At 34.4% G+C, this 12609-nt stretch overlaps 2 protein-coding genes across 2 annotated transcripts; both read left to right on the forward strand.

The window, feature by feature from the left end:
- Nucleotides 1-1812: 1812 nt before the first annotated feature.
- LOC107606104 (Co-chaperone GrpE family protein) lies at nt 1813-4724 on the forward strand. Its single transcript, XM_016308081.3, has 3 exons — nt 1813-2118; nt 2821-3333; nt 4138-4724. The coding sequence occupies exons 1-3, from the start codon at nt 1903-1905 to the stop codon at nt 4345-4347; spliced, it is 939 nt and encodes a 312-aa protein (XP_016163567.1). The 5' UTR covers nt 1813-1902; the 3' UTR covers nt 4348-4724.
- Nucleotides 4725-8212: 3488 nt separating this feature from the next.
- On the forward strand, nt 8213-11633 carry LOC107606105 (serine hydroxymethyltransferase 4). The gene is made up of 4 exons (XM_016308082.3): nt 8213-9818; nt 10222-10624; nt 10816-10908; nt 11117-11633. Exons 1-4 carry the CDS (start codon nt 8670-8672, stop codon nt 11341-11343), a joined length of 1872 nt encoding a protein of 623 aa, XP_016163568.1. The 5' UTR covers nt 8213-8669; the 3' UTR covers nt 11344-11633.
- The last annotated feature ends 976 nt before the right edge of the window (nt 11634-12609 follow it).

Genomic DNA, 12609 nt, shown 5'->3' on the forward strand with positions numbered 1-12609 from the left:
TGTGTTGACAAAGCCCTTGCCAAGTGCTGCGTTTCTAGAATTCAGGTCTAAGCTAATGGTGGAAGACTTGAAGAAGCTCAATGTTGCTGGACTCAATCAAGAAGAGTCAAGGGAGGAAGCAGTCAAGGAGCATCCTGAAAACTCAAAAAGGAATAATGAAGCAACAGCAGAGAGACCAATCAGTAAGGGTTATGATGGAGTTGTTCAGTTAACAAGTCTGAAGCAACAACAGAAAGGCCAATCAGCAGGGGTGATGAGAGAGTTGAGTTAGCCTAGTGAAGTTAGCTAGTGCTGTTAGTAAACACAGTTAGTTAGGCATTACTGTTAGAGTTAGCTTTTGTAATTGCAGCACGTGTTAAAAGTTAGTTATGACAGCTGGATTTACCCTTTGTATATATAGTTAAGTCTCAAGGCAAAACGCTGAGCTAGATGATTCACAGTACACAAAACTAAAATCAATATAGATTCAGTTTTTCTCTCCTTCTCTCTGCTTTCTCTGTTTCTACACTCTCAATCTTCCCTCTCCCTTTCCTCTTCTTCTTGATTGATTCTGGTACCTCTACAAAATACTCAAATGTAAAAGATTTTGCTAAGGATATCTTTTCTGTATATGTTGTATTTCTCATGTCATTGTGTATAATTCACAGTACAGTTATTTTGCTTTTGATAGAGTTAATCAATCATAATTCTAGCTTCTAAAGAAGCAATCTCAATTCGTTAGTGAAATTATTATTTCTACTTATTTATCGTCATAATTCCGATACAACATACAAAAAAAAAAGAGTCTATCAACAGAAATTATCTAAGGACAGAGCACAAAAATAAATTAGTTCTGAAATAATGGTTTTTTGATATTCTAAAAAAATTTTAAACGAAAGAATTTTTTTTTTAACCTTAATTCACCAATTGTGGAGAGCTAAGAACTAACTCTTGTTTGAAGAGAAATCACCGTCAATCATGGAAGAAACTGCAAAGGCAAAGTTCGAAGTGGAAGAAGTTCGTAGTACTCAGATCGACCCTTGTTCTCACTAACAAAATTGGGAAGCTCCACCTAATTTACTGTGAAGATTAATGTGGATGCTGCTGGAAATAGAAGCATATGTAGTTCAATGAAAAATGAATTTAGCTAAAGAGTATTGTTTCACTGAGACCATAGTTGAGAATGACAATTTGGAGGTAGTGAGAGTTCTAAAATAAGAAGAATCTCTAACTTTGTTTTAGATAATTCATTGTCGATGTTTTAGATTTGTGCAAAAACTTTAGAACTTTTTTTCTTTAGTCATGTGAAAAGAAGTGGAAATAGAGTAGCACACAAATTAGTTCAATTGGTGCTTACCAATCCAACCAACCTGTGAATGGAATAAGATGTCCCTAGACATGTAATTAATCTGGTCATGTTGGACATTTTCGCTCTGTTGAATGAAAGCTTTCCTTTTCTAGTAAAAAAAAAATCTCTCTTCTCTAATTAGTTAGTTCCAAAGGTTAACTAGCAACATGTTGTATATAAGAAATTGTATTAGTAAAAAAAGTCATATTAGTGATTTTAGAAAACTCAATCTCTTCGTTTTCCATTTCTTACATCTCCACTCAGCCGACAGGATTTTATTTTATTTTTACAAAAGTACAAATATTCACTTATTGGATAATTTAAAATCTTTGTATGTTTAATTAATTAATGTAATAATTCATTCATATATTTTCTTATTGAGTGATATATTTATATTTGGTTAAAAAGAGTATTTATACTAATTAATCAACTCAAATTAAATTCATAAAAATATTTCTGAAAAAGAAAACCATAAAAAATTTCAACGTCAGCATTTCCTGCATTTCGTGAACATTTTCCCTAATCTATTTCTCACCCACACAAACACGAGAAGTTGTTCTTCTTTTGGAGCACAAATGGCTTCTTTTCTGTGTAACCAATCTATATTAGTTTCGTGTCCATGTTCTTCTTCCTTCTCTTCAAATCCCTTTCCTAAATCTAAAACCCTATCTTACTCTCCCCACCTTCCTCGCTCTAACAACTTAACTAGAACCACCAATCCTTCCCTTCTTCATCGAAGTCGAAGGCCCCTCTTCAAATCTTATCTCGCTTCGCCAGATTCCTTTCCAACTGTATGCTTCTTTCTCCTTAATTGTTGTTTAATTGTTTTCATCTTATAGTTTTTGCACTTGATATGATACAGCTTCCAGTGCCCCCCAAAACCGCCCTAATTATAGATATAATCTTTCTTTTGATTCTCTGGCATGATGTGTTAATAATTAGATTGATAGCAGAAATTTCTGAATTGCAGATTGTCATGATGAAGATGAACAATTAGCTACAAAATATAATATTTTATTAGTATGTTTATTGTTTGTGTGCTCCTTTTAGATTTACTGGGCTGTAAATTGTAATTTTCCACTAGGGACCAAGTTCTTAAGAGCCTGAATTTGTTCATTGATTTTTTAATTCTGATAGAAATTAATGAACCATGGTGATGATGCTGTGATGAATAGCTAAGTGAGTTCAGAAAAGGGGATTCTGTCTTAGATTGTCAATAAGTTTGTAGCTACAATGGAAGAATATAGTAGTAAATTAGTAATGCTGTATTGGATCCTCAAATTCTTGTGCCTGTGTTATGATGATATCAACTAAACTATACATTTTCATTTCCTTTTGATCATTTGTTCTTGTCCTTCATTCTCAACTCTGTTATTCCACTTGTCATGAAATTCTCATTATATTTGTTTTATTTTAAGCTCAACTTGTTTATGCTTTTCATTTTGTTCCTGTTTTATATCCCTAGCTAAACCCCTCTGTCGTATCTCCCATAGATAAATAATGAAACGGAGGACAGTCCGAATGATAGAAGAGTGACAGAAGATGATGGAGATATACAATCTTTACCGAGTTTAGCAGCCCTCATTGAGGCATACAAGGAAGCCATTCTCAATAGAGATGAAAAAGCTATATCTTGGATTGAAGTGAGAATAAAGTTGATTGAAACTAAAAAAACTGAACTGATTAAAGAATTGTCAACTCTATCAGCAGAAAAAGTTGCTTCTAAGGAGAAATGTCTACGGCTACAAGCAGATTTTGACAATTTTAGGAAAAAATATGAGAAAGAAAAACTAGTTATCCAGAATGATGCCCAAGAAGAAGTCATTGAAAAACTTCTGTTGATGGTGGACAATTTTGAGAGAACCAAACAACAAAATATAGCGGAAACAGAGAAAGAGAAAAAGATCGATGCAAGCTATCAAGGTATTTACAAGCAATTTGTAGAAGTTATGAGGAGCCAAAATGTTTCTGTGGTACCAACAGTTGGTAAACCATTTAATCCATTGGTAAGTGAATTTTGAAAATTGAACACTGGTCTAATTTCTTCTTTTTTCCTTCTGATTGGCATCTGGAACAATTTCTTACCAACATAAGATCCATTTCATTTTCAATGTGATATATTAGACATTCATTTCTCCCAAACACCACAAAAAGGAAGAGATGGACATGAATTTTATGAATATCACCTTTGATTTCCTGTTATTGAATAATATGTTCATTGGTTGTTTTTTTTTCTAGGAGTTTTTTAAGGAGTTATCGGTCAAGTTAATATTTGAAATGTCTACTACTTATGATTGTGGATTTATTGTGGTACACATAAGTGTCATATCACAGTTTATCTTGCTGGAAATATTTTTTAAAAATGAAAAATTGGAATTAGAAAACGTTGACCGAGATGATCTGTGTTTGGAGTTTCTGCATATCTAGACTTTGAAGAGTTTTGGAAGAATGAAATCAGTTTTTGTGGAGATTTCTTTTACCAGTGATGCGAATGGGGGTTCTTCTTGTTTGGGCATCTTAGCGGAAATCACTTTTAGTGGCATGAAGTCTTATTCCTTAAATAATAAGGACTCTTCAGTATTTTGCTTTCTGTCTGTTGTTTCTAAATTGTGGCTGCAAACCAAAATCCTAATTACAGTTTTGAATATTTTTCATGCTTCATTTTTTATGTCAAATGTAATTTTTCTTTTCTTATTCTCATCACCACAATGCTGCTAGTTTTGCCTGTCTTAACTTAAAGGGGGTCCTCCACCATGAAATCCTTGCTTGACGCTGCTGGTTAATTTGTTTTCGGATTTCTTTTGTTGTAGCTACATGAAGCTGTTGCACGCGAGGAGTCCCAAGAGTTCAAGGAAGGGATTATAATTAAAGAAACCCGGCGCGGTTTCTTTCTTGGAGACCGGGTTCTAAGACCAGCACTTGTCAAGGTTTCCTCAGGGCCTGGAAATAAAAAATCTATGGTAGCTTCTGACAAATCCTTGGAGCAGCCTTCAGCAGCTGCTGGAGTAGATGAAAGATAGCCTCTTAAAGAGGTTCTGCTCATTACTGGTTATCTTGTCAATGTTCAACTCAATGCATCTAAATTTCATTATTTGGGAAAATTTTCCCCAGGTGAGTGAGTGTAAACCCTTGTAGTATGGACTTCCCAAGTTTTTAACATGTGTCCTACTGCTCTGTAATTTTTGTTTCATAATGGGAAAATGAATACATTCGAGTAGGGGAAAAATGGTGCTCTTGCACAATCTATTTTAAATTTTTTACCTAGAGCTAGAAATAGTTCTTCTTGCAACATTTTCTTCTGGGTTCAACTTTTTTGTACACTTTGAACAATTAAAAGATCATGAGAATTGTTGCCTACTGCCAATTAAATCAACAGGGGAAGCTTCTTATAGTGTCAGCATGTTACTTGTATTTACTTTGGAAATATTAGGACAACCACAAAATGTTGTCTTCTGGTAGATGATTTATTTGGTATTTAAATTCTAATTGAACTTAGGGACATTTATATCCTTTGGTGAGATGAAGGGTGCTGAATTTCATTTAATTCGTTTGGATTGTGAAAGGTCTTTTCCCTAAGGCACGTCAAGGGAATTGGATGCATTGAAAATTCAATGTGATCCACTTTGGAGAGAATAATGGAAAGGCAAATTTGTCCACATGACAAAAGGAGGGCAACGATGAAATCTAAAACGAAAGAGAAGTTGAAAACGACAGCAACGAGGATTCCAATTGTGATGATCTTTCTATCTATATTATTGCATGAAATATAATTAGGAGTCTTAACTTGTCTTTTTAATTTTTAAATAAGAGTTTTGAATTTTTATTTTTTGATATTTCAAAAAGCAATATATATTTAAATTCTTACTCATTTAAAAACATTAAAAAAATAATTAGGATAATAAATTAAGACTATAATCATTACCATTGTGACATTTGCTTAGTTAGAAGGTGAAAAGCGATAGTGGCACATACACTTTGTTGCACTTCTGGACATTTGAAAGGAATTTAACAGAAGCATGTGATATATAAATCTTAAGTTAAATTTATAGTAAAATGCAAAAAGAGAAAGATAAGGAAAAAGTGATTAAAGTCTTAAAATGGTTCTCATATTAGTTTAGTTTTGTGAAATGATATCCAAAGTTTTCAATTACACAGAAAATGTCCTTGAGATTGGCCAATATTATGCCAATGTAGCCAATATTATGCTAATGTAGCTTGACTACGTCGACAATTACTATGATGTGGCAATTAATAACAGGTATAATGACATAAACAGTAATATTACATGTCACAACATGTGGATCAAATTGATAAATTTGCACTAAATAATGTATTTTAGTTTCTGAAATTAAAAAACTTGAATTAAATTAGTTATTTATAAAAACTTTCAAAAAGACTATAAAAAAAAATGATATAACTTATATATTAAAAGATATTTAAAAAATGATATGAATGCTTTTTATGATACTTTTTATCTTTAAAGGAATCGTTTTATGTCTTTATATATAGTTATATTTTATACTTGTAACTAATTTTTAAAATTTATTAATTTTTAATAAAAAAGAAGATTCAAATAAATTTTTTCTTTTTATAAAATATGTGTTTTTTTTAATAAAATAACAAAAACATATTTTTAATAAATCATATAGTTTTTATTAAAATATCATATTAAATTATTATAAAATAAAAAATAAAAAAATAATTTAAAAACTAATTTGATTCGAGTTTTTTAATTTTGATATGGGGAAGGTGCTGGTGTTTCGCAGAGTTATGGGGTTTTGGGGTGTTTGACGGAGCTGTGACGGCGTTGATGAAGAAATCGGTGGCACCGATGGGTGGGACGGAAATCGGTGGGACCGATTACTGCACTCTTAGCTAACGTCTTCCAGCACCCACAAATCCGTGGCACCGATTTAATACCCCTTAGCCTCTCCTTCTCCCTAGCACAAATCGGTGGCACCGATTTAATACCCCTTAGCCTCTCCTTTTAATACCCCTTAGCCTCTCCTTCTCCCTAGCACAAATCGGTGGCACCGATTTAATACCCCTTAGCCTCTCCTTCTCCCTCACACAAATCGGTGGCACCAATTTCTTCCTCCTCAAATCGGTGCCTCCGATTTCTTCCCCCAAAATTCCAAAAAAGCAACGCCGTCATAACAGTGTAAATCACCCGTAATCATCATATCCCAGCATAACTCACACCCCCAAATCATATCTAAAAAAATCAGCCATTTGATTCACACCCTTTCATTTAAAAAATTAAAATGAGTCGCCTAATATAATTTAAAGAATTAATTCTCTACAGCGTGACATGTCATACGATGCTTAATGAGTTATAGCTCAAATGACATAGTCTTCCAATAATTTTTTTTTTACCGAAGATATGGAGACTCGAACCCGCAACCTCTTAATTGAGTATGTGAAGACTATACCATTTGAACTATTGCTTCTTGGCAATTATTTTGTAACACTTGACACTAATGATCATTATGATATCACATATTTAAACATAAAATAAACTTGAACTAAAGATATTCATCTTTACCAATTTCAAGGATTCTTTTGGTACAAATAAAATATTTAAAACAATTTTAATAAAAAAAATGTTAAAAACATTTTTATTATAAAGGGAAAGTATGAGGAGTCAATGGAATATTTATACAATGTGCACAATGGAAGTTTAGAGAGTATTAGAGATATAATCATTAATGTTACATTTTCCCATCAGCTGAAGCTTTTGGGATGAGTGGTATCATGCATGGTATTAAAGCTTTAGATTCGAAAGATCAAGAGTTCGATCTTTGGTGAACCCAAAATCTAGTCATGTGTATTTAATTACATAATACCATAATACCCAAAATAATAAAAAACTAACAAGTAAAAAATTAAATAAAAAAATTAATCACTCTAAATTTTTTTTTTATCTTGATGTAGAGTCTAAAAAAAATAAAAAGAGTAAAGTATCGTTTTTGTCCCTAACGTTTGGGGTAAGTTCTAAAGTTGTCTCTAACGTTTCAATCGTCCTATTTAAGTCCCTAACGTTTCAAAATTGACTCAATGTTGTCCTGCCGTTAGGGATCCGTTAATAGAATTGACGGCAGGACAAAATTGAGACGATTTTGAAACGTTAGGGACTTAAATAGGACGAAAACGTTAGGGATAAAAACGATACATAAAAATAAATTTTAATTTAATTTTATCTTTTAATAATATTAATTTTTTACTGTACATAGTATTCAATTATTTTTCAATTACATCTAAATAAATTACACTTAATCGCATTACTTTCATTTTAAATAAATTTATTTTTTTATAATTTTAAAGAATTTTGATACATTAGAGACAAAAGATATAATTTATATTTTATTGTATATATATTATTTTTTTCTTTTCTGCAAGTTTATATATTAGTCATTTTACAAACATTTCATGAGAACTAAAAATCTTTAAGAGTAAAATTATTAAAAAAATTATTTATTTAAAATAAAAGTAATATGATTAAGTGTAATTTACTTAGATGTGATTAAAAAATAATTGAATATTATGTATAGTAAAAAATTAATATTATTGAAGGATAAAATTAAAATTTATTTCTATGTATCATTTTTTTCTCCCAATGTTTTTGTCCTATTTAAGTCCCTAACGTTTCAAAATCGTCTCAATTTTGTCCTGCCGTCAATTCTGTTAACGGATCCCTAACGGCAGGACAACATTGAGTCAGTTTTAAAACGTTAGAGACTTAAATAGGACGATTGAAATGTTAGGGACAACTTTGAAACTTACCCCAAACGTTGGAAACAAAAACAATACTTTACTCAAATAAAAAAAAAAAACCGGGGATTGTTGACCCCTACAAGTACAAGCTGTGAACCTAGACATGATCACATCCACATTAAAAGTCTTTAAAAACCCCTACAATCACAAGTTTCCACTCCACGCATCATATTTCCCTTTCCTTCCTTTTATTTTTTGATTTATGGACTTCGTACGAGTTTTCAATTTTCCGTTTAAGTTGAATTACGTCTTCTTAATGTATCCCCATTTTCCATCTTCATAGCTCTCTCACTCTTCCTTCCCCCTCTTTCTCATCCAGGTTCATTCCCCTTTCTTCTTCTTCTTCTTCAACCTTTTTTCTTCCCCTCAAAATCTTCGCATTCTTTCTCTCTTTCTTTCCATGACTTCCACCATTTCCATGCAAACAACAATACTTTTTTCTTCTTCATCACCATCGTTGCTTTGTTTTCGCTGTCTCTGTTTTCTCTGTTGTTCCGATTGTTCCTGAAGAAGCTACCCACAAACCTAATTCCGTTCAAAATATAAACTTTTTTCTCTTTCTATCGCCATGGATGCTCAACCAGGTTTATCTCTCGGCTTGAACGCGCATATCTCATCCCCTGTTTCTTCTCACTCTGCTACGCTCACTGATAACTCTTTCTCATTCCCCATTCCAAATCCTTCCGTTCCGTGGCAGCAATTACTCGTCGACGAAGACTACAAGCCTCTTGATAAACTCAAACACGAGGAAGAAGAAGAAGAAGAAGAAGAAGAAGATGATGATGATGATGATGATGTTGATCAAGAAGAAGAAGAAGAGGAAGAGGAAGAAGAAGAAGAAGGGGGAATCATAGACGAAGAAGAAGAACAGGAACAAAAGGAACAGGAGAGGAAGCAGCACCAAACGATTAACTTCATGGGGCGTTCTTTTCCGGTGAAGAGAAGGCATATAGAGGGTTCTGAATCGTACTTCCCTTCAAAGCGTTTCGCCGAGGACTCGAATTCGAATTCAAATTCAAATTCAACGGTCGAGGGGCGCAAAGCTTCGGTGCTGTCATGGGGGAACCAGCCACTTGGAATCGCAGACCCCGAAATCTTCGAGATCATGGAGAAGGAGAAGAAAAGACAGTTCAAAGGAATCGAATTGATCGCTTCGGAGAATTTTGTGTGCAAGGCAGTGATGGAAGCATTGGGAAGCCATTTGACTAATAAGTATTCTGAGGGAATGCCCGGTAACAAGTACTACACTGGGAATCAGCACATTGATCAGCTTGAGTTTCTATGCTGCGAGCGTGCTTTGGTTGCTTTTGATCTTGATCCTAACAAATGGGGTGTGAATGTTCAGCCATATTCCTGCACTTCTGCGAATTTCGCGGTTTACACGGGTCTTTTGCATCCTGGAGACAGAATCATGGGAATGGATTCTGCTTCTGGGGGACACTTGAGTCATGGCTATTACACTATGAGTGGGAAGAAGGTTTCTGCTGCTTCAATTTTCTTCGAGACAATGCCTTACAAGGTTAATCACTTAACTGGGTACATTGATTATGAGAAGCTTGAGGAGAAAGCTATGGACTTTAGGCCAAAGATACTTATTTGTGGTGGGAGTTCTTACCCTCGAGAATGGGATTATGGGAAGTTCAGGATGATTGCTGATAAATGTGGTGCAGTGTTGATGTGTGACATGGCTCATGTTAGTGGTCTTGTGGCGGCTAAGGTGATGGATCTTCTCTATGATCCTTTTTATTACTGTTCTACTTATATGACCTATTGTTTAAGGATTTTGGCTTTGTGTAGGTTGCATTTTAGAAAGGTAATTGCACATCTGAAAAGAAAATCAAGGTTGATATCTAATAAGATAAAACTACATTATAACTACACTGCACTTGTTTTTCTCATCAAAGACTGATAGTGGATTAGGAAGTTTGCTGCCGATTGTCTATGGTTTTATTTCTAATTTTAGTCTAGTCATGGCTTTCTGTATAAAATATTGTTAATTGAAGAAATGCTATATGTATTTCAACTTTAAACTTTGTTGGAGTTTCGGAACTCCATCAATTTTAGAAAGTGCTTGTTTGTTGAATGTGCTTTTATGTATATTAAGAGCTGTTATTTTACAGGAAGTGGCTAGTCCATTTGATTACTGTGATATTGTTACCTCAACAACCCACAAAAGCCTTCGGGGTCCAAGGGGAGGCATTGTTTTTTACAGGAGAGGAGCGAAACCAAGGAAACCAGGCCATGTTCATTATCATGGAGATGATGTTAATTATGATTTTGAGGAGAAGATAAACTTTGCTTTGTATCCATCGTTACAGGGAGGTCCTCATAATAACCACATCGCTGCTCTTGCCGTGGCTTTGAAACAAGTTGCAACTCCAGAGTACAAAGCATATATGCAGCAGGTGAAGAAAAATGCGCAGGCATTAGCTTCTGCTTTGTTGAAAAGAAAATGCAGATTAGTGACTGATGGAACCGACAATCATCTGTTGCTTTGGGATCTAACTGCACTTGGCTTGAATGGTAACTCCTCAATCTGCTATTTTTAGCATATATATGTGAAATTAGTTCACTATTTTGATTAATGTTCTAATCTATTTGCTTTTGTGGTTATTTCATTCTTTGGGTGTATTACTCTTGATTTCTGTTAAGATTTTCCCTTCTCTTATGTTGGCATGATCATCCTCTCTAAACAATTATATTATGTAATGCAGACAGAAATTATGAGAAGGTCTGCGAGGCATGTCACATCACTCTAAACAAATGCGCCATTTATGGTTCTACTTCTCCTGGAGGAGTGAGAATTGGTGAGTATTGTAGATCTTAAAATATTACAGTATATTGGTATAGTTTCAGTTATCTCATTCTTTTTGGCTCAATATGTTTGTACTATTTCTCCATGCTTATCATATGATTCTCTTTCGCCATCAAAACATCATATTCTAGGAAAGCACAGATGATCCATGTTATGTTGTTTTCTATTGTTTTAGATCCCTTAATTTCATGTGTGTTCAGGTACCCCTGCAATGACATCAAGAGGGTGTGTAGAGGAAGATTTTGAGACCATAGCTGACTTCCTTTTGAAGGCAGCTCAGATTACCAGCAGCATTGTACAGCGGGAACATGCCAAACCGTTCAAGGATTTCGTCAAGAATCTTCAGATCAACAAAGATATTTCCAATCTCAGAAATCAGGTCGAGGCATTTAGTTCCCGGTTTGCTATGCCGGGATTCGATTTCTGATTCGAAGCTGTGAAGAGTGTCGAATAATTTTGCTCCTGTAAATTAGACATATGCAGAAGATGAAATTAAGCAGATATACATACCACACTTTATACATCACACTTAGGAATTGTTTGCTTGCTACTCACTTTGAGAGTGCACAAATTATTCATTCACAATTTTTGTGGCTATCTTTGTTTATGAAGCAATTGCAGTAATTAGTAACTACACCACACTGCAATAACAGGAAATAGGATATGTTAGTTCAAGTGTGCATGCTATTTCTACTATTCTCCTAAACAATTTTTCCGAACCCCTTCACTCCTCTGGCGCCATTTTACACGGATCAGTGAAAAATGTTTCAAGTTTTCATATACCACACCAAAGAAAAGAGGGCTCAAAGAATTGTGCTATTGATCGTGCATGTGATAACTATTTTCATAAATATGTGAAGTTATATATCTGTTTTACTTTTTTTTTTCTTGTGTCTAAACAAAAGAAATGACCAAAGCAAACACCTATATTAAATCAGAACTCACTAGGCTCTGACTAAATCACATGATTGGTATTACTTCTTGTTCCATATGTAGCTATCCAAGATGTTGATAAAAGATCCTGAATTTTGTGAACTAAATCAACAACTTCAGACGTGTATCCATAACTAGAGTCATGCAAAAGGTGCAGAACGTCCAAATAATCCGTTTCACACAATGTCTCTCAAATCGTAGTCTCAAACTAAGACAAACCCCCTCTAGACTGTAAAAAGGTCACATCTGGTGATAGACCAGGGAAGAGAACTACCAGAACAGTCCGAGATCCAACCCCCATTAGAGTCTCTAATAATACAGCCAAAACCAGCCAAACTCAAATCAGAGAATAAACTTGCATTATAATTAACTTAAAGCTATTACTTACAGGGGTTCCCAGTGCCAACGATTCTTGAAGGTGCTGAAGGAAGACCATCGGTGCATATAAAGTCTCAGGTTCATGACAGTGCTTCTGATTAGGGCAACCACCTTGTGATCCGTCCAAAGATTCTCGACATTGAGAACATCATTACATCTATGTCTCTACAACCACCACACTTCGGCCCCAAAAAGAACTTCATTACTAGGCACGACCTTTCTAAACCGAGCCTCAACGGAGGTGCTTTCAAACGAGTCAATAAAGCGGTCTAACATTTGCCAAAGACTCTTGGATTTAACACAGTCTCGCAGGTAATGTTCAATTGTCTCTTGAGCTGCATTGCATCTCTGGAACAAATGCAAACTAGTTAGATGCCGCCTG

This window comes from Arachis ipaensis, chromosome B7 (genome assembly GCF_059453495.1).
Source record: "Arachis ipaensis isolate K30076 ecotype BB chromosome B7, ASM5945349v1, whole genome shotgun sequence".
NCBI classification, from domain to species: Eukaryota; Viridiplantae; Streptophyta; class Magnoliopsida; order Fabales; family Fabaceae; genus Arachis; species Arachis ipaensis.

What these genes read in the sequence shown, in the direction of transcription:
- LOC107606105 (XM_016308082.3), top strand. Translation starts at nt 8,670, where the DNA reads ATGGATGCTCAACCAGGTTTATCTCTCGGCTTGAACGCGCATATCTCA. An exon ending in GTGGTCTTGTGGCGGCTAAG is followed by an intron (nt 9,819 to 10,221) that starts GTGATGGATCTT and finishes GTTATTTTACAG; the next exon opens with GAAGTGGCTAGTCCATTTGA. An exon ending in TCCTGGAGGAGTGAGAATTG is followed by an intron (nt 10,909 to 11,116) that starts GTGAGTATTGTA and finishes ATGTGTGTTCAG; the next exon opens with GTACCCCTGCAATGACATCA.
- LOC107606104 (XM_016308081.3), top strand. Translation starts at nt 1,903, where the DNA reads ATGGCTTCTTTTCTGTGTAACCAATCTATATTAGTTTCGTGTCCATGT. An exon ending in CGCCAGATTCCTTTCCAACT is followed by an intron (nt 2,119 to 2,820) that starts GTATGCTTCTTT and finishes TATCTCCCATAG; the next exon opens with ATAAATAATGAAACGGAGGA. An exon ending in GTAAACCATTTAATCCATTG is followed by an intron (nt 3,334 to 4,137) that starts GTAAGTGAATTT and finishes CTTTTGTTGTAG; the next exon opens with CTACATGAAGCTGTTGCACG.